At 40.6% G+C, this 20,984-nt stretch overlaps 3 protein-coding genes and 1 pseudogene across 4 annotated transcripts; 1 reads left to right on the top strand and 3 right to left on the bottom strand.

Annotated features, from left to right (window-relative positions):
* The first annotated feature begins 7,551 nt into the window (after positions 1-7,551).
* LOC125219030 (UDP-glycosyltransferase 76B1) lies at positions 7,552-9,278 on the top strand. Its single transcript, XM_048120871.1, has 2 exons — positions 7,552-8,039; positions 8,325-9,278. Exons 1-2 carry the CDS (start codon positions 7,565-7,567, stop codon positions 9,197-9,199), a joined length of 1,350 nt encoding a protein of 449 aa, XP_047976828.1. The 5' UTR covers positions 7,552-7,564; the 3' UTR covers positions 9,200-9,278.
* Positions 9,279-9,336: 58 nt separating this feature from the next.
* LOC125219029 (7-deoxyloganetic acid glucosyl transferase-like) lies at positions 9,337-11,322 on the bottom strand. The gene is made up of 2 exons (XM_048120870.1): positions 10,773-11,322; positions 9,337-10,323 (listed from the first exon to the last, which is right to left on the bottom strand). Exons 1-2 carry the CDS (start codon positions 11,239-11,241, stop codon positions 9,365-9,367), a joined length of 1,428 nt encoding a protein of 475 aa, XP_047976827.1. The 5' UTR covers positions 11,242-11,322; the 3' UTR covers positions 9,337-9,364.
* A 2,239-nt stretch (positions 11,323-13,561) lies between these two features.
* LOC125219919 lies at positions 13,562-15,391 on the bottom strand (annotated as a pseudogene).
* A 2,543-nt stretch (positions 15,392-17,934) lies between these two features.
* Positions 17,935-20,191, bottom strand: LOC125219451 (7-deoxyloganetic acid glucosyltransferase-like). 2 transcript variants are annotated; one of them, XM_048121427.1, is made up of 2 exons: positions 19,727-20,191; positions 17,935-18,932 (listed from the first exon to the last, which is right to left on the bottom strand). In XM_048121427.1, exons 1-2 carry the CDS (start codon positions 20,124-20,126, stop codon positions 18,013-18,015), a joined length of 1,320 nt encoding a protein of 439 aa, XP_047977384.1. In that variant the 5' UTR covers positions 20,127-20,191; the 3' UTR covers positions 17,935-18,012. The 2 variants fall into 2 exon arrangements, with proteins under 2 accessions (XP_047977384.1, XP_047977382.1); XM_048121425.1 differs by having other exon boundaries at positions 19,619-20,190.
* Positions 20,192-20,984: the final 793 nt, after the last annotated feature.

Genomic DNA, 20,984 nt, shown 5'->3' with positions numbered 1-20,984 from the left:
GCCATCTTTCTTTTGGGGAAGTTTTCTTCATTTTAAAAGGATGGTGACTTGAATCTCGAGTTATTTGTTGAAAATTAATCATGAATGGGGTTTCCTTGCAAGCTCATAAATTATATACATAAAAATGGGCCTTTCATTAATTTAGTGATAATATATTTTGCATTCCTTTAGTGTTTAGTTTGATCAATTGCCTTTTGATAGGGAGCTACCTAGTTTTTGGTTTATTTTGGGTTTGTAGGAAAAGCATTGATGAATGACGTATTTAACCATGACTTGCAATATCCATTCCAAATTTATGTGTAAGTAAAAATAACACTCCATCCAAGTGACGTGTGGAAAATACAATTTTTAAATGAAATTGATAAAATATAAAATAGAAAGAGATAAAATTAGGAGGAAAATAAAAGAAAATATGAATAAAATATGAGAGAATGATTAAAGTGAGTAATAAACTATAAGCCACTTTCCATTGCCACTCTGTTTATAAGCCACTTTCCATTGCCACTCACATAGTCACAATGGTGGCCAATCACGAGGGCCTAGCAATCAGTCACCCCATCGCCTCCAATCGGCTCCCATTGTGGAGAGGGAACCGATGATAAGCCTCAGCCGATCCGCCATTGGCTCTCAGTCGGCCCGAGATAGGCCCCCATTGCGGGGCGCCGGGGGCCGATATTCAATTTTAAAAAAAAAATAATTTGTCATATTTATTCTCCTATTATAAATACCTCACAATCTCATTCATTTCACGCACCCAATATATCTTTATCTTGGTTTTTTTATTTTAATGTATGATGTTTTATTATTTTTAATAAAAAATATTTGTTTTTATTATTTACGTTGTCTTTAATTTACACCAACAATGAAAAGTGAAATATATAAAAATAGTGCCGGTGTGGAAATGTGATGGGCTTTGAGACACACTCTGGGATGGGCTGTATTTGCAGGGTGATAGGCTCTGAGATGGGTTGCTAACGTGGCAGAAGAAAATGTAGATGGGCTCCGAATTTAAGGCTCCCATTGTGAATGCCCTTATGAGTATGTGATTGATTTTGGTGAACGGAAGAGAATTGAACCGTGAGATTATTTTTTATGGTCGGATGGAGCACATTTTTTGGTAATCCTAACATGAAAGCGATCTCTCAATTGTAGCCTTCTACTCATCCCATCACTACTGTAATTGAAATCACTGCAGAGAAGGTAGCAACATCTTTGTTGTGCTCCTCTTGAACTTTCCCCTTCTCGAGCTGCGAATAAACATACTTTACCATAAATTTTACCCAGGGAAAGAAATCATGTGAAGGAAACTCATAATCAACATTAGTCTATATTGGCTTTATATTTTGCCTACGTGAGCTACAGAGACAATACCAACAAATATGCACATGAGAAAATGCATAAGAATTACACTGGAGAATGCACGAGACAAAGACCAGTATTTGTTCAAAGTTGAAACAATGTCACGTTTCGCAAAAATAGTTATCATTATATAAAAATTAGACTCACATTTCATAAAAATCCTCAAGTTCAAAGACAAGAAACAATATATTACCAACACATCGCTGATCACTCAAATGAAAACAAAAACATTGATGCATTTCAAGAAACCATGGATGTATTTCAAAAAACTAGTGTTACCACTTGTACGATGCATGGGTCAAATAATTTTTTTAACATAAAAATAAGACTCACGCTTGTATTCCACCAATTTTTTCAACCCACTTTATTTTACAATTCTTAAAACTCGTCTTGAATCAAAGTTGGGGACAAAGAGAATACTGTAGGTGTTGAATATTATGGTCTACTTCTGTTTGGGCCTTTGTACTCCCTCCGTCCCACTTAAAATGAAATATTTGAAAATTGGCACGAGATTTTATGCAGTGTTATTTTGTGAGTTAATGAAGATAGAGTAAAGTAAGAGAGATGAAAAAGTAGAGATGGAGTTATTTCTATTTTAGGAAACGTTTCATTTTTTAATGGGACAACCAAAAAAGAAAAACGTTTCATTTTTAATGGGACAGAGGGAATATTTAATAAGTTTGGGCTAGCCCCAATTGATTAAATGCACCAGCCTAAATGTTGGTATATGGGAAGCCCATCTGGCTTGACCCGCTACTTATCTAGACCTTGCCGATTGCTGCCACATGGAGCCCTCACTCGGATTCTGAGTAGGGACCGTTGGATCCAGGGTTAGAGTGTTAAGTGAGAATCGCCTCACTTCACTCTATCATTCTAGACGTTTCTCTCTCTCTCTCTCTCGTTTCTAGAAATCTCTCTACCTTCTCTCTTCGTTCTCTCTCTTCTTCTCAGACAGTTTTTTGCCGGTGAACTCCTCAGATCTTTGGTTTCCACCGATTAATCCTTGTTTTAGTAGGATCTATCGTTTTTAGATCTTGAGTTTGGAGACTTTCTCGGTTTCCTTCAGAGTGTTTGATCTATTCTAACCTAGGGTTCGAATCAGACGAAGTTTGGTGTTGAAGAAGTGAGAACTAGCGAAGATCATTTGAGTTCTTGTGAGTTTCTGGTGGTTGTGAGTAGCATAGACGTTTGGTGGCAGTAGGTGTGACTAGGGTTTCTGACTTAGTGTTCGACGGTTTTCCATCTTGTGACTTGTGGGGAGGTCCAGTACTCCCTCCGTCCTACAAAAGATGTCACACTTATGGGAATGACACGAGATTTTAAGAGGTTTTGTTTTGTGTATTAAATGGAGAAAGAAAATATAATTTTTATATTTATGTGAGAGAGAACTTTTCCAAAAAGAGAAATGAGACATCTTTTGTGGAACAAACTAAAAAGGAAAGTGTGACATTTTATACTAGAGAGAAAATCAATAAAAATAGTAGTGTGAGAAAATCAGTAAATAGTATAAATGAATATGATAAAATCATTACTACCGTAAATAATTATCTACCTTTTTTTTAGAAAATCTCAAAAAACACACACTTAATCATTACTACCGTAAACAATTATCTACCTTTTTTTTAGAAAATCTCAAAAAACACACACATCAGTTAAGAGAATGAAAGCAGCAACAGGATTCGATCTTGGGACCACGCAAATGAGAGGCTGGAACCCACGCCAACTCGGCTAACTACTGATATTGCTTATGTCGCATACATATAATATATATAGTAAATGTTCAAACGGCTGGGGGGTCCAAGGGCCCCCCTGGCCCCACCGTGGCTCCGCCACTGTGTGCAGGGTTCTCAATCGGTGCAAGCTTAGATTCCAGATATGTATTTGATCTGTATAGAGCTTAGATTAGAACATCCATTTGTAATAGTTAGTTAGTATCTGAGATTACTTGTAATCGTGTGTTTCTCTTTGTATCTTGGCTTGTACTTCTGAGATTAGCCATCTCAGATCAATTGTAATATAAGAGGCCCCGGTAATTAGTGAATCCCGAATGATCTGATCCCTACAGTAAGGACCTAAACTTTTACTTTATTTTAGAATTTAGTTGATACTAGATATCTAATTTTATCATTTTCACATTTCTCTCATTTTTCTTCAAAAAAGTCACGATGTCTCTCTTTTTTCTTGCTTTCTTCGAATAATATTTTAGATTGATACTCCCTCCATCCTTCATTTTCAGTCCACTTTATACTAGGGATGAATTTTATGAAATATAAAGAAAGTGAGTTGAAAGAGCTAGTAGAACGTGAATCCTACTTTTATATATTATTTGTAGAATAAAATCCACGTAAAATAAGTTAGTGGAATGTGAGGTCTACCTATCATTCATAGTAAAAAGTGAAAATGGACAATAAATAGAGACGACGAAATGGCAAAAGTAGACAAAAAATGAGGGACCTATGGAGTATTAGTTCATACTCTTTCGTCTTCAAAAAATAGATAAACTTATAAATATCACGAGTTTTAATATGCAATTAGTAAAGTAAGAGAGAGATAAAACAGGTACTCCCTCCGTCCTACAAAAGATGCCACAGTTGTGGGACGTCATAGGATTTTAGGAGGTTTTGTTTTGTGTGTTAAATGGAGAGATAAAATATAATTTTTATATTAATGTGATAGTGAGCTTTTTCCAAAAATGAAAATATAACATCTTTTATGGGACAAACTAAAAAGGAAAGTGTGACATCTATTATGGACCAGAGGGAGTACTACTTCAGAAAGAGAGAGGGAAAAGTAGTGGAACTAGTGTTAATGGATTGTGGGTTCCACATTTTAAGTGATGTGTAATTGGTTAAAATATTTTCATATTTAGACTTGGTCTAATTTTGGGGGATGGCCCAAAATGGTAAAATGAGTATTTTTTTAGGACAAAGGGAGGGAGTAATTAATACCTATAAGAGTGCGACACTTTTTTTTGATAAAATAAAAAATCTCAAACCATTCAAAAGTGGCTAGTAGAGTACAACACCATCAAAAGTACACAGACTAATAAAACGGAAGCAAAAATATCAACAAAGCTATCAGCACAACAAGTGCAAAACCAATAGAGATATAAGAGTACGACACTTAAGAGCATCCCATCCATGCTCTTTCCAAGAGCACGGATGTGGGCCCTGACCCACCTTTATTCATTTTTAATTCTCTGCTCTTCTGCAAGAGCACAACACTCACATCTGGGGGTGGCAAATCGTGCGTGTGGTGTCGTTATCGTGTCGACACGATAACGACACGACACGACAACAACAAACACGAACACGACCCGTTAAGAAAACTCCAAACACGAACACGACCCGCTACCCTCAGACACGAACACGACACGAACCCATTAACGACATGAACCACTTCAGGTCAACACGACACGATAACAACACTTATATGACACGACACGATAACGACAGTATAAAAAATGAAAAATCAATTTTTCACGCTAATATTAAGTTGCTCAATTAGACTAAACATAATTAAAATTTTAAAATAAATAAAAAATAATAATATTATAATATATTAATATTATTTCTTAATGTGTAACACGAACACGACACGAACACGACACGATTAACGTGTAACATGAACCCGGCACGAAATTTTTGTGTCGTTATTGTGTCGACACGATAAGGATATGAACCCAATAAGCTTTGACACATATCTATTAATTTCGTGTGGGTTCGTGTCGTGTTATCGTGTCGTGCCAAAAATTGCTAGCCCTACTCACATCCATGTTCTTCCGCAAGAACATGCTCTTACACTATTAAGGGTCTCACATTCTATTATTCAATTTAAATACTTTAATTACTAAAAACATTTCCACAATATTAAAATGCATTCAAAATATCCAAAATAATATTATAAATTACTAAAAAATTAAAAATTACATAATTGATGAATCTTGTTGCTTCCTAATTGAAGACACAAGAACATGCTTATATATATAGGCTACAAAATTGAGAATTGCAACCATAAAGATAAACCTATCTATCTTAAGTAAAAATTGGCAATCGATGAGAAAGATTGACTGATATTACTACTATTTGACGTAAAAAAAAAATTTTAAAAACGGTCAAAAAACGCCTATTTTTTTTGGAATCCGATTTTTTTTAATTATTTTTTGGTTTTTATGAGTTTTTAAAAAATAAATTTAATAAAATAAAAACACGCCAATCGCGCATGGGGTGATTGGGCATCTCTGCCCATTGGAACGCTGCCACATTGCCCTGCTCTTCGGCACGGCGTTGCTCTTGGGCAAGAGGCAGTCCGTGCCGACGGCAAGAGTGCAGCGACGAGCATAGCCGTGCTCTTGCCCAGGGGCGTAGCCACCTTATGGGTACATGGGGCAATTGCCCCTCCTCGTCCACTCATTTTCCTATATATTTATATATAAATTAGACTAAAGGTCCTTTTTGGTCCTTAACATATGACGATTTTTTTATTTTGGTCCATAACATTATCTTTTGAATTATTTGGTCCTTAACAAATAAAAATTGGTTACATTTGGTCCGAATTGGACGGAAAGGGTTAAATTTAACGGTCAACGAATATTAATTGGATTTTGACCGGATTAAGTTAATTATTAACTTAATTAATAATTTCTTATAAGCATAGCTTATGTATGATTTCGAAACACCAATCTCCGCCGCGTCACTTCCGCCTCGGCCCGTTGGAGTAGAGGACAGCGGCACCACCTCCTGCAGCGGCGTCTGGAGTGGCGAACTCTGGCACATGGGGCACGACGCGTTGAGTTTCAGCCACGCATCCACGCACATCACGTGGAAGCAGTGGCGGCAATCCGGCAGCATCCGCAGCATCTCCGATTTCCTGTACTCCGACAAACAAATCGAGCATATGCCGTCGTCCGCAGCGGCGCCGCTCTTATTCGTGAAGACAAATTTCGGATAGGAGTTGATGACGGCCTGAGATGTGTTCAAGATCTTGTGGCGGAGGTGTCGTGAATTAATTATATAATTTCTGATGGAGCAATGAGCTTCGCGATTAGGGCTGGTGCCGAATTGAGGATTCTGGTGTTTCAGTTGTGGACGGCCTTTGCTTGTGGTTCCATGGGGTACCTCTCTTACTGGGAACTCCAGAATCAAGGAATCATCCCCTTCCAAGGTTGCTGCGGATGCTGCTAGATTGCCGCCACTGCTTCCACGTGATGTGCGTGGATGCGTAGCTGAAACTCAACGCGTCGTGCCCCATGTGCCGGAGTTCGCCGCTCCCGACGCCACTGCAGGAGGTGGTGCCGCTGTCCTCTACTCCGACGGGCGGAGGCGGTAGTGACGCGGCGGAGATTGGTGTTTGAAATCATACATAAGCATTTTGTAAGAAATTATTAATTAAGTTAATAATTAACTTAATCCGGTCAAAACCCAATTAATATTCGTTGACCGTTATATTTCGAAAATTTAATATTTAAATATTTAATATTTAATTTATTAATATTTTTAATAATTAAATAAATAATATTATATTAATATTTAAGTAGCACTAGCTTCGTTAATAAAATATAAACATGAATTAGCATGCAAATATATGCAAATTAGTAAAAGTTTAGATTTTATAAAGTATTTAACGGTATTATTTTGATGATAAGAAATAAATATGAATAGATTTTATAAAGTATTTAAATAAATATGAATAGATTTTATAAAGTATTTAAAGGTATTATTTTGATGATAAGAAAGAAATATGAATTGATAAACTAAAAGAGTAAAAAATGAAAAAAAATATGCTCTTGTTGAGGATTGATCCTTAGACCTCTTAGAAAAAAAATCAACACACAAACCATTAGACTACTCCATTTTATATGCCATTTATTGAAAACAAAGTATATTTCTACACTCCGCGGAGGGGGCGGATATACTATTTTCGGCTCGATTCAAGGGAAAGTTTAGGCTCTCCGAGCGACCGGGAAGGGGCGACCGCCCCCTCCTGCCCCCCCCTAAATCCGCCACTGGGTGGACTTGAAAACTCCACTCCATGTAGTTTCTCCATCACGCCTACAATTTTCTGGTAAATCATAAAAGAAATTGACTTGTGACTGCCTATGGTCGAGTCGGCCCCCCACACTCTTAAAATGACAGCTTTAATATATTCCATATATTAGAGAGCACATTAATAGAGCTCAACTTGTCCGAAAAGAAAGAAAAAAAGGATGGATTGTTCAAAGAAAAAGCAATGCAGATTAGTAGTATTCCCTCTTCCATTTCAAGGCCACATAAACCCTATGCTTCAGCTGGCAAGCATCCTCCACTCTCGTGGATTCCTCATCTCCGTCATCCACACCCGCTACAATTCCCCCAATCCATCCAATTACCCCCACTTCTCCTTCCACCCCATCTCCGACTCCTTGTCCGAATCCTCCTATTCCGCCCCCGACCCTGTCCGCATCATCAAACTCATCAACACCAGCTGTGTCCACCCTTTTCGCCATTGCCTCGAGGGCCTCGTCTCCGAGGGCGACGTCAAGTGCTTCATCTCCGATGCTAATTGGTATTTTACGCACTCTGTTGCCACCGCTCTCGGTCTTCCCAGGATTGTCATGAGGACTAGCAGCGTCGGCGCTTTCTTGGCCTTCGCCGCACTCTCTCGTCTTAGAGATGAGGGATATCTCCCCCTCTCCGACGGAGGTACAGTTGCATGCTCCTATTTACATTGATTGTATTTGTGAGAGTTCAGTGCAGACTCGAACTCCACATTAGTGTAATAATATATGCTTACATTGATTGTCTTAGACGTTGGATCCCCTGTTGTGCTTGTGCCTGCAAGCACAACATATATTTTAATACAAATAAATTATAATATTAAAATATTTATTTTTTTTATTTAAAATATGTGCTGTGTGGAATAGCAGTTTTTGCTGTACAGGGGATCGAAACCCGTTACCGGTCTAAGACTAGTATAATTTTTGGCAGATTCGAAAATGGAGGAAGAGGTGGAGGAGGTGCCGCCGCTGAAGGTGAAAGACATGCCGGTGATTGAAATGTACAACGCTGAAGATGCATATAACAACATTGCGAAAATGGTGGAAGAGACGAAGAAGGCTTCCGCCGTAATTTTCAACACGTTCCAAGAGCTCGAGCAACCCGAGATCGGGCGGCTCAACCAACAGCTTGAGTCCCCAACTTTCGCCATCCCGTTCCACAAATGCTTCTCGGCGGCATCGAGCAGCTTACTAGCCCAGGACATGAGCTCCATCTCCTGGCTGGATGAGCAGCCGCCGAAGTCCGTACTCTACGTGAGCTTCGGCAGCGTCGCGGCCATGGATGGCGCGAGGCTGCTCGAGGTGGCGTTGGGTTTAGCCAACAGCGGGAGCCGGTTCTTGTGGGCAGTCCGGCCCGGTCTGGTCCATGGCTCTGAGTGGCTCGAGATGCTGCCCAGTGGGTTCTCCGAGGCGACAAGTGGGAGAGGAATCATTATAAAGTGGGCCCCGCAGCAGGAGGTTCTGTCCCATCCCTCTGTCGGGGGATTCTGGACGCACTGTGGGTGGAACTCGACTCTGGAGAGCATATGCGAGGGTGTGCCAATGATATGCTCGCCTTTCTTTGGCGATCAGTTTGTGAATGCGAGGTATGTGAGTGATGTTTGGAGAGTTGGCATCAATTTACACAAGGGTTTGGAGAGGGGAGGGACTGAAAATGCTATTAGGAAATTAATGGTGGAGAGAGATGGGGAGGAGATGAGAAAGAGAGCTATGGTGTTGAAGGAGAAGATAGATGCTGGATTGAAGATGGGAGGTTCCACTAATAGGGCGCTTGATGAATTGATTAATGTCATTTCTTCATTCTAGTCACATTTAGTGATTTGTTATGTAGTGTCTGCAATTTGTGGTTAAGAAAATAAAATTGACAATCCACTGATTCCACTCAGAAAAAATTCATATTTTGCTATGGTGGAATATAATGAAGCTAGAATAGTAGAAAATGAATGACAATTTCCTTGCACATAGTTTTGGTCATAGAATTTCATTTCTAGATGAGTCATCTACCCTGCCACGCTTGCACTTAGTTTTAATGTCTTGAATCAGACGTTCCAAGTGAGTGTAAGACGATCCACCTTCACTCAGAGATCTCTTTGCTAGATTTGCCATGTGCTCAATGCTCTTCGATAACCCATCTTTTCTCGTCTCCATAACATTTCTAATCTTTTCCTCAATCACACTTCTATCACAAATATCTTTCATGTCGAAACCAAGCTTCCATTCCTCCTCGACCAACCTGCTATTGATCTGTTGGTCGACGAAATAAGGCCAGCAAATCATAGGCACCCCTTCATGTATGCTCTCGAGCGTGGAGTTCCACCCACCGTGCGTCAAGAACCCTCCAACAGCGGGATGAGCCAACACCTCTTCTTGAGGTGCCCAACCAACGATATATCCCCTCTCCTTAGTACCTTGTGATAGTTCCACCGGAATCTGACTCTCCCCAGCCTCAGAATCAGGCCTCATCACCCACAGGAATCTTTGACCACTATTCACCAAACCATGCCAAAACTCCATCAGTTGATCCTTGTTTACTATAGCCAGACTCCCGAAGCTCACATAGAGCACAGACTTGAGCGGTTGAGAGTCGAGCCATGTCAAGCAGGATCTATCTTCTTCCCATAAGTTATTGGAGAATGTAGGTAGGGGTGATGAAGCGGCAGCTAATTTGGCCTTGAGATGTGCGTGCAGTGGTCCAATAGTGTAAATATTGGGACAGATATTATGCATCACGGAAAGAATTGGGGCATCGAGTTCATCAAATGTGTTCAGTATGAGACCACAGGCTCGGGGATTTTGTATGGTTTCCGTCTGATAAAATCTAATGCTGGGATTATCCAAGTCACCGGAGCGACAAAAACTTGGAAGGTCTCGGCGCCTGAGATACCTTTCCATGCCGGGCACACCCTTCACCATTACATCCAAATCATCTCCTACCAAAAATGAAAAAGCAAAAAATTGTTGTGTTTATAAAGTAAGTCAGGGACAAAACTCAGTAACAAAGGTCCAATACTCCCTTCGTCCTATAAAAATGACACTTTCTTTTTTTGCCCGTCCCATAAAATTATTTCATTTCAAGTTTCTTCAGCTCATTATCCATATACATCAATTTATTTACAAGTTATACTACTAAGACTCTTCGTTAAACACTAATAGTAATGTGGGTCCACTATCTACTAACACTATTACTTTACCAATTATGCATTAATTCGGCGTCAAATGTCCTTATTTGGGAGTATGCTCTGGTAATAGGTAGAAAGCTCTGTCTTAAATCTAAAGAAATTGCACTAATGATTTAGAGTTATTTAGATGAGAATCAATTTACATATAAGAAAAACACAAAAAAAATCAACAATTGGGAAAAACAAATAGAAAAACATACCTTTGAAAGGAAGGTCTCGAGAATGAATAAGGTTAGGAAGGGAAAAGAAGATCCAAAGGCAAGCAGGGCTGAGAGTCCTGACATCAAAAATAGGGATTCCGATCTCATTAGCGACGTCGAAAGTGAATCCCAGCACCCCATCTGCAATAACGCACGAAATCGGAGTGCCGGTCTGCAGCAATTGCTTGAATAAAGGTGGAGTCTTGGTCCTCAAAGATTCGAACAGCTCCAAGTAATTGTCGGCGCCGCGGGGGTGGTTTTCCGGCAATCCGTCTGAGATGGTACGGATGCGGAAGGCGGGGTAGGATTGGATGTTGGAGTGGCGGAGGAGGCGGGCGTGGATGTGGTGGGTGAGAAGGAAGGTTATGTGGAGGCCACCGAGGCAGAGGAGGTGGGCGAGTTTGAGGGTGGCGTTTAGGGGGCCTTGCATTGGCAGTGGGAACATCAGTACGTGCGGCGGCTGGTCCATCGGAAAATGCTGGATTTTTACTTTTGAGTTGGTGATTGTTGTCTTCAGTCGTTGGAATGGTGGGTTTTTTTAGTTCTTTTTTTTTTTGCTAAAATTATTGGAGCATTAGAAAAAATAGTTCGAAATTGAATAGTAAATAATGAGATCTATATATAATAAAATAAAAAAGAAGAGAAAATATTGTTATAAATAAATATTTCATCGTTTTTATAGTAATAGAGTCATTTTGTTATTTTGGTACAATAGTAATATATTGATTTCCCTTTACAGTAAATAAACACATTTTCCACACTTACTTTGTTCTATCTTACTTTTCTCTCTCTTCATCTTTCTACCTTTTTCATTTTTCACTTTATTCTCTATTTATTTAACTCACCTAACACAATTTTTCTTAATCTCTGTGATAGGAGTAAAGACCGGATTCCAACTCAACCAATAGAACACAATGACTAAGGAAATAAGAACTCAATTTATTGATAAAAGGACAGAAAGAAAGAAGCACAATAGAAGAACAATCCTCACGTAGGAGGCCACGATAATCCTCCGCAGACCCTATTTCTGATCTCTCCAAAAGATGATATTAACTTATTTGTCGTCTACTTTGTATAGCAGATCTAATACAATAAAATAGGGAATACCTAACAACTCTAACAACCCATGAAAGTAGGAACTGACTTAACAAATATAACAACTAAAAGGAGACTGCCGAATTATTCTCTTTTAAACCAGCTAATCATCTGTATCAACTGCTCGAAACAGCCTTGCCCTCAAGGCTCAGTTAAAATTCGAAACACATCAATGTGTCCGGTGGAGGTTCAAACTCATGCTTTCGGGTAGTAGCCAGAGCATCGAACCATAGAAGATTGCCCACTATATATAGGAATCGCAGCATGACCAGATAGGAAAATGGAACGCCCGTTGATGAAAATAGGGAATCCGAATCTGCAGGAATCTGCAGAATATCGGGGCTGGCAGACAGCAGCGGTGCTGTCACCGTGGCTGGTGTAGGCAGTGTGGTAGAAAGGCATGCTGTACTGGAAGGGGCAGGGGCGCGCTATTGTCAGTAGTGGTGCCGAGATCGGGGGGGTTTGTAGACGTTTTAATAGCTGCTATCTCGTGACGGGCTGTTGTAGGTGGACTAGAGGACAACAATGGTGCTGTCACGGTGGGTAGGATAGCTGCAGTACTATTGTTGGATGTGGGTGGAATTTTTAGCTGGTTTTTGGCAACATGGACAGTAACAATATCGTCACTGTTGTACTTGGATGAATTGCTGGTAACGCGGCTTTCTGATGGCATGGTATCACCAAAACGTTTCAAGAGCTCTTGAACAAATCTGTCCCACGATAAAGAGAGGCAGCGATGAACGAGCAATTGCTTCCAAGGCTTGGCTGGTCCGTCTATGGCGGGCATGGCGAAGTCGGCTCGTCTATCCGAAGGTGTTTTGTTGAGGAGGAGATATTGATTTGCCCACGCGAGCCACACGAGAACCTCAGATCCATCAAACTGTGGAAATGTCATCAGTTGTGAAGCAAGAGAAGCTCGAAACTCCCATATGAAGTCATCTAACTTAGTACTCAATGCCCCGAGTTGATCTGCCGTCTTTTGGGACTGCAACGTCATCACTGCTACAGCCTTCTCCAACCGTTGAGAGTGTTCACCATGATTCTCCACGTTCACCGCACCAATTGATAGGAGTAAAGGCCGGATTCCAACTCAACCAATAGAACACAATGACTAAGGAAATAAGACTCAATTTATTGATAAAAGGACAGAAAGAAAGAAGCCTACGATAATCCTCCGCAGAGGCCTACGGCTACTGCCGTCCCTATTTCTGATCTCTCCAAAAGATGATATTAACTTATCTGTCGTCCACTTTATATAGCAGATATAATACAATAAAATAGGGAATACCTAACAACTCTAACAATCCATGAAAGTAGGAACGACTTAACAATTATAACAACTAAAAGGAGACTGCCGAATTATTCTCTTTTAAACCAGCTAATAGTGCTGAAAAGAAACGCTTCTGTTATTATGGTACGAAGGAGTATTAATTATATGTATGGGATAGGTGAAAAAGAAAATGTGTCTTAGTTCTTTGGGACCGTGCAAGTGGATTATTGTACTGGCGCTTATGTATAAATATATCAAGGTTTTCATAAATTCAAAATATGCTGAAAGGTATATTAGCTTTGATGATGTAGTGAATTTGTTAAGAAACTATTAAGACAAAATTAATCTTAAGCGCCGTGTGAAGTAGTACTAATGTTAATTGGCTAAATATAATTAAAGCTAAAGTGGCAATGTAAACAATTCATAAGTGAAAGAATTCCATCACACCCAACCATATAAAACGAAAGAACATGGAGAACCATCTGTCATCTGTGTAGATAACATAAAACAACAACATCCAACTACTCTAATTTATTTTAGCCGTATCCTCCCTCTGCTCTAATACAACAAGTAAAACAATCCAACTCCAATTCCACAATAAAATAAAAAGAAGCACATCACTTGTGCTTGGTGCTTAACCTCATATTCTTGATATCATCAATCAAGCGATCCAAATCCGCCACCGAAGAGCCGCCTTCCCCCACACTCGCCTCCGCCGCCTCCGACATCTCTCTGGCCCTTTCCAAGAACTCATCCTTCCTCACCTCCATAACCTCCCTCACCATCTTCTCCACCACAACTCTGTCGCAACTATCCTTCATATCCAATCCCACCTTCCACACCTCCCCAACAAACCTACTATTCACTTGTTGGTCCACATAATGCGGCCAACATATCATCGGTATCCCCGCCATCAAACTCTCCAGAGTCGAGTTCCATCCACTGTGCGTCAGAAAGCCCCCAACAGAAGGGTGTGCCAGCACCTCCTGCTGCGGGGCCCAGCTAACCGTGCACCCCCTCTCTTCCGTGGCTTGTGACAACTCAATAGGAATCTCCATGGGATCCAAACCCGCGACCGAGCCAGGCCTCCGGACCCACAAGAATCTGGAACCACTATTCACAATTCCATGCAGAATCTCAAAGAAGTTTTCCTTTGTCATGACACAGAGGCTCCCAATGCTGACATACAAGACGGACCGGGCAGGCTGGTTGTCGAGCCACGAAATGCAGCTCCTGTCTTCTTGCCAGATGCTGGTGGAGTTGATGTAGCTTGTGTGATTCTTCAGAAGGAGGGCGTGGAGGGGGCCGATGGCGTAGATGTTAGGGCAGAGTTTGCGTATTTGGGATAAGATTGGGGCGTCGAGGCGTTGAAAGTGTTGAAGATGAGACCCTGGGAAAGAGGCATGTGGTGCACCTGCTTAAGTACTAGATCTACCTGAGGATCTGTGAAATCTATGGCACCGCGACAAAAGCTTGGTAGGTCGCGTCGCCTCATAATGCCTTCTAATCCCGGGGCGTCTCTTATACACTCGTCTAGGTTGTCATCTGTTAGGTACAAAAGCTAATGTTGACAAATGAAACGAACCAATACAAAGAGAACTAAAATATGTATATAAGTCTCATGGGCCCTCCTTATATCAGCAATTGGTTTTAGGATGTAACCCATGGATTTCTATTAGTTTAATTCTCTAAAGACAAGGAAATGGAAATGGTGTTGGACAAACCTTTGAAAGGAAGGTCCCCAGCTTGAATGAGTTTAGGCAAGCACATGTATGTCCAAATAGCAGATGGACTAATAGTATCAAAATACAAGAGGGGGACTCGAGCCTGAGCTGCTATATCGGTAGCAAACGTTAGTAGGCCATCAGCGACGACGCAAGTGGGGGAGTGGTCATCGGTTGAGATGAGCATCTGGTGCAAGACAGGGGGGGCTGTGGCCCCCAGGGAGGTCATGAGCTCGGAGAACTCAAAGACGGTTCTGGGGTGGTCTTTGGGGAGGCCATCAGGGATGGGGTTGAAGCGAAAGGCGTCGCCATACTTGGTTGAGTAAGCTTGAGCATCGGAGGAATGGAAGAGGCGGAGGTGGATGTGTTGAGTGATGATGAAAGTGACCTTGATTTGGCGGAGGCATAAAAGCTCAGCGAGTTTGAGCATGGAGTTGATGGGGCCTTGGAGAGGTAGAGGGAATATCAGCACGTGGGCACCCATTGTTGGATTGGATTGGAGTAATGGGATATTCATATATAAGTGTCTCTTCCAGCAAATCGAAAGTTTTAGAATACAAAAATCGCAAATATCTAAGTCAGAGATGGTATGCTGATTATAATAGTCGTGTATGCAGTTTGTTCTGCAACATTGAATATATACAGATACTTGAATCCAAGATAAATGAAGTGGTGGTCCCCCGGATATTTTATATGTGCGGATAGGCAAGGGAGAACCATTACTCTCCATGGTAGATCATATAAATAGAAAGGTGCAGAGGTGTTTATATAAAAGAAAAACTATTATCGATGTATAGAGATTAAATTCGTGTCCAGCTAAAAATTGAAAATATAACTATTTAGACGGAGATAATTATTTTTTAAAATTCAAAATTTATTTAAAAAATGTTTAAAAAAAAAAAAAATATTTTTCCACTTCCCAAAAAATTATATCCGTTTTCTACCCACTTTTAATTTATTTTTTAATTTTTTTTCCTCCAAAATTCATATTTTCATCTATAAATACCCTCACTTCAACACAAAAAAATCACATTCTCATCTATTCTATCATCTACATTCTCTCATCTTTTTTCTCATATTCTTTCATCTAAATTCCCACCACACTACACAATGTCCGGCTCCGACGATCACCCCTCCGGCAATCACGGTTAGAACCACGATTGGTTCGACTCCGACGAATTCCCTAGTCCGGAAACGCAATTTACGGCCCCTCCTCAAACCCAAGGTTCGCAATTTTCGGGTGGCTACCGTCCTTACCCGGTTCACGACCAAAACGCCTCCGGTTCAGGTGGGCACCCGAACCCAGATCGGGAGGGAGCAGCAGCTCTACTCCTACTCTACTTCTATTCATACTCCTACTCCTCCTGTTCGTGGCACCCGCACCCCGTACACTCCAGGTGAGATGATGGCGATGTTCAAAGCCTACTTGGCAGTCTCCGAAGATCCGGACGTTCGCACGAACCAAACCGGGTATACGTATTGGTGGCGCATCACTCGCCTTTACAATGAAACCCGGTCGGGGGGAACCATCTATCGCAATGAGAGTATGGTGCGCAATTGCGTCTACAGATGCAACTTAGCAATCGGTAAGTTCCAGGGGTACTTCCAACAGGAAGAGCGGGCGGCGGGGAGCGGCACGAGCGAGCTCGACATCATCAGTGCCGCCTTGGCGACCTACCAAAGCTTGAAGATGATACCGTTCAAGTACCTCGATTGTTGGCAGGAGGGGCGCCGACATCCGAAGTATAGGGGCGGCGTAGTAGCATCCTCCTCCAGCTCCTCTAGCAAACGGTCGAGGTCGGTAGCCCTATCCGATGGCGCCTCCAATGATGTGGCTACCCAGCTTGCCGGAACTAACTTGGGTAGCCCCGACGCTGGCCCAAGCAGTTCCCACTTGGCCCCAAGGAAGGAAGAAGGCGACGGCTACCTGCCGTCGCGCCCCGACTCCAGTCGCCCCCGCTCCCGCTCCCTTTGTGTCTCCTCCACCCCCGAACAACTCGTTGTGGACCCTCTTGGGTCAACTCTATTTGAACAATACGTGTAAGATGACTCCGGATCAACTTGCAACACATGAGCAAATGATCCGGGATCTCAAGAGGCAATTGGGGTTAGAGGACTAGTCTTCCATGTGTGTAATTTTTAATTTGTAGGATTTTAATTATGTATTTTTTTTATTTTCTAGGATTTTAATTATGTATTTTTATTTTTTATTATTTTAATTATGTAATTTTTATTTTTTAGGATTTTAATCATGTAATTTTTATTTTTTAATGTATTTGTATAATATAGAAATATTTTTAATAATTGGAGTATTTAAATTGAATAATAGAATGGTGGGACTTTTGAGTTTGTCCTTAGCTAAGAGCACGAGTGTGGGTGTTATACTCTTAGCTAAAGAAAAGGAGTAAAAGTGGATCCGGGTCTACTTCCATGCTATTAGCTAAGAGCACGGATGGGGATGCTCTAAATTTAAAAAAGGCTACATAATTTCGGTATCCACTTCATTTTGTTTGAATAGAGATACAATTTAGTTAGAGAAACCAAATCTCTTCATCCATCCCTGCATAGGAGAATCTGCTATAGTAGATCGTTTTTATCGTATCTAATCTTTGTGCTATCTTGAGTATCAAACATGTCTTCATCAGTATATGATATCTTGTTCGTAATCCAAGTCTTTGGCTAATCTAGTCATCGATATCAAAATAGTTAAATTTACGCTGAACCGCTAGAATTAGACCTCTATTAGATTTTCAACGCCTCTCCCAGTCCATTTCATTACTACTATAATGTGTTGGGAAATCGGAGTCTAACCAAAATGAGTGTAACGAGTTATATGAATGTTGGATCCATTTACTTATAATGAAAAAAGTTAAATGAGACTTTAAATCATGAACCTTAAAATGATAAAATAGTACTTCCTTTGTCCCAATAAATATGCAACATTTATTTTTTGGCACATAATTTTATGTAGTGGTATTTTGTGAGTTAATGAAGAGAGAGTAAAGTAAGAGAGAAGAAAAAGTAGAGAGAGTGTTATTTCCATTTTAGAAAACGTTTCATTTTTATTGAGACAACCTAAAAAGGAAAACGTTTCATTTCTAATGGGACATAGGGAGTATGACATTATTTCACGGATGGAGGGAGTACTCCATTAGTGGTGTTTGGGGAGCAATTTCATATTCTTGATATCATCAATCAAGCGATCCAAATCTTTGGCCGAAGACCCGCCTTCGCCAACACTTGACCTAGCCGCCTCCGACTGTTGTCGAGCCCTTTCCAAGAACTCATTCTTCCTCAACTCCATAACCTCTCTCACCATCTTCTCCACCACAACTCTATCACAACTATCCTTCATGTCCAATCCCACCTTCCAAACCTCTCCCACATACCTACTATTCACTTGTTGGTCAAAATGATGCGGCCAACAAATCATCGGCTTCCCTGCCACCACACTCTCCAGAATCGAGTTCCACCCACAGTGCGTCAAAAACCCCCCAACAGCCCGATGATCCAACACCTCCTGCTGCGGCGCCCAACTCACAACACACCCTCTCCCTCCCGCACCCTCCAACAACTCCTCAGGAATCCCATCATCCAATCCAGCCACCGAACCTGGCCTCTGAACCAATAAAAATCTCGACCCACTATTCACCAAACCATACCAAAACTCAAGAAACTGATCCTTTGTCATGAGAGCAAGGCTCCCAATGCTGACGTACACAACCGATTTCGAGGGCTGTTTGTCGAGCCAAGAAATGCAGCTCCTGTCTTCTGGCAAGATGCTGGAGGAGGTGTTCTGAGATGTTTGTGTTTGAAGGAGAGTGTGGAGGGGGCCGATGGCGTAGATGTTTGGGAAGAGTTTGAACATATGAGATAAAAGTGAAGAATCAAGTTGATGAAAAGTGTTCAAGATGATCCCTTGAGAAAGGGGCATCAAGTGTGCCTGCTTCAGAAGCAGCTTGATCTCAGGATCTTCCAAGTCGATGCCGCGGCAGAGGCTTGGAAGGTCGCGTCGGCGAATGATTCCTTCCATGCCGGGGGCGTTTCTGATAGTTTCGTCCAAGTTGTCATCTGTGTTTAGTTACAGCATGTCAACAATTTTTGTTTCTTAGTTAACGGGCAAAGCCAGAAATATAGAACAAATATAGAGCAGTGATATAGGGTGACCAATTCTTAAATACAGTACATAAGTAGAGAACGTGAATTTGGTTTACTATAAAATCGATTTAGTTCACAATAAAGGCATTTAGTTCATCACACGAATTTGAAAACCATAGTGAACCAAATTGTCATTATAAAGAACGAAATCCTTCACAAAAATAGAACCAAAATGCCATTATAATGAACTTAATCCTTCACAAAGTAAATCTTTCACTAAAAATTATACTCCAGTGAACTGAAATCTATCTTATCATAAACTAAAATTTGTGTTCTCTGGTGTTACGCATTTAAAATTAGTTAACAAATATAACAATAAAAATTACTCGTGCATTCAATTTTTTGGTAAAAGAACAGAGGAATTTCTTGAAATTTAATGATTTGATAGGCGATTAGAAAGCATATTCTTGTCTATGATACCTATTCTTTTTATGGTACATAATATATTGAGCTTAGGTCATTGGAAAGTGGTTGAATTAATATTGTTTACTACTTATAATTATCAAGCTTCATATTAATTTGGTTTTCCATACATTTATTTTATATACGTTGAGAATTGGAAAAACGAAAAATAGGAAGAAAATGTGATAAACAAAAACCTTTGAAGGGAAGTTCCCCAGCCTGAATGAGTTGAGGGAGACACATGTTAGCCCAAAGCGCACAAGCACTATAAGTATCAAAATAGAATAGTGGCACTCCAATCTCACCAGCTATATCACTCGCAAAGGAAAAAATCCCCTCAGCAACAATGCAACTGATCTCCCTCACCGACACCATCTGTTGCAAGATAGGCGGGGCCACCGCAGACAATGATGCCAACAATGCCGAGAACTCGCGAATTGTTCGGGGATGCTCTTCAGACAGGCCGTCGGGGATGGATTCGAAGCGAAAGGCGCCGCCATAGTTCGTTTCCATGTAAGTTTGGATGGCGGAGGAATCGAAGAGGCGGCGTTGGATGTGTTGAGTGATGACGACAGTGACATTGATTTGGCGGAGGCATAAAAGCTCAGCGAGTTTGAGCATGGAATTGATGGGGCCTTGGAGAGGGAGAGGGAAGATCAGGACATGGGCATCCATGACTGGATGGGTATTGTGCTTTTCTTTCATTAATTCTACGTATGGTTTTATATGTGACGGCTAACAAACAGATTTGGAATTCAAAGCTAACAAGTCAGAGTTGGTATACTGCCTATAAAATTAAATACTATTAGCCTAGTTGTGAAACATGGAGTTATAATAAAGTGGGGATTGTCGACCTATAATTAGCGGCCGACAAATGACCAACGAGATTTGCATCCAAATTGAACTTGGGTGTGTTTGTTCACATTAATATACGTGTGACCGGGGACCGGCCGTGGTGTGGCGGTTGCGGTTGCGGTGGCGGTGGAGAAGGATGGCAAATCTAGAGAGATAAGTTTCTTTTTATTTAATGGAGTACTTTTATGTCGCTTATTAATTACTCTCTCCGTCCGTCATTAGAAGTCTCATTTTTAGGCTGCACGAGTGTTAAGAAATGTTAAAAAAAGTGAATAGAAACAAGTTAATAGAGTATGAGTCTCACTTGTATATATTAGTTTTAAATGAAATAGGAGTGAAATGAATTAATGGAAGATGAGACCCTATTACCATTTATAGTAAAAGTGAACCAGGACTTTTATTCGCAGACGGACTAAAATGGAAAAACGAGACTTCTATTCACGGATGGATGGAGTGTTCCAATTCCAATTTATTACTCTGTTAGTGAATAATTAACTTATTTGTGTTTTTTTTTTTTACTATGAACTCTATATTTATTAATGTTATTTCATTAATATTTTATTATATTATTAATACTTCTACTCCCTACGTCTCACAAAAGATGTCATACTTATGAGACGGTACGAGATCTTAGGAGGTTTGTTTTGTGTGTTAAATGGAAAGAGAAAATATAATTTTTATATTCATATGAGAGAGAATTTTTTTCAA

This window comes from Salvia hispanica, chromosome 4, assembly GCF_023119035.1.
Source record: "Salvia hispanica cultivar TCC Black 2014 chromosome 4, UniMelb_Shisp_WGS_1.0, whole genome shotgun sequence".
NCBI lineage: Eukaryota > Viridiplantae > Streptophyta > Magnoliopsida > Lamiales > Lamiaceae > Salvia > Salvia hispanica.
Note: the sequence above shows the minus strand (reverse complement) of the source record. Positions and strands in the feature narration are given on the sequence as shown.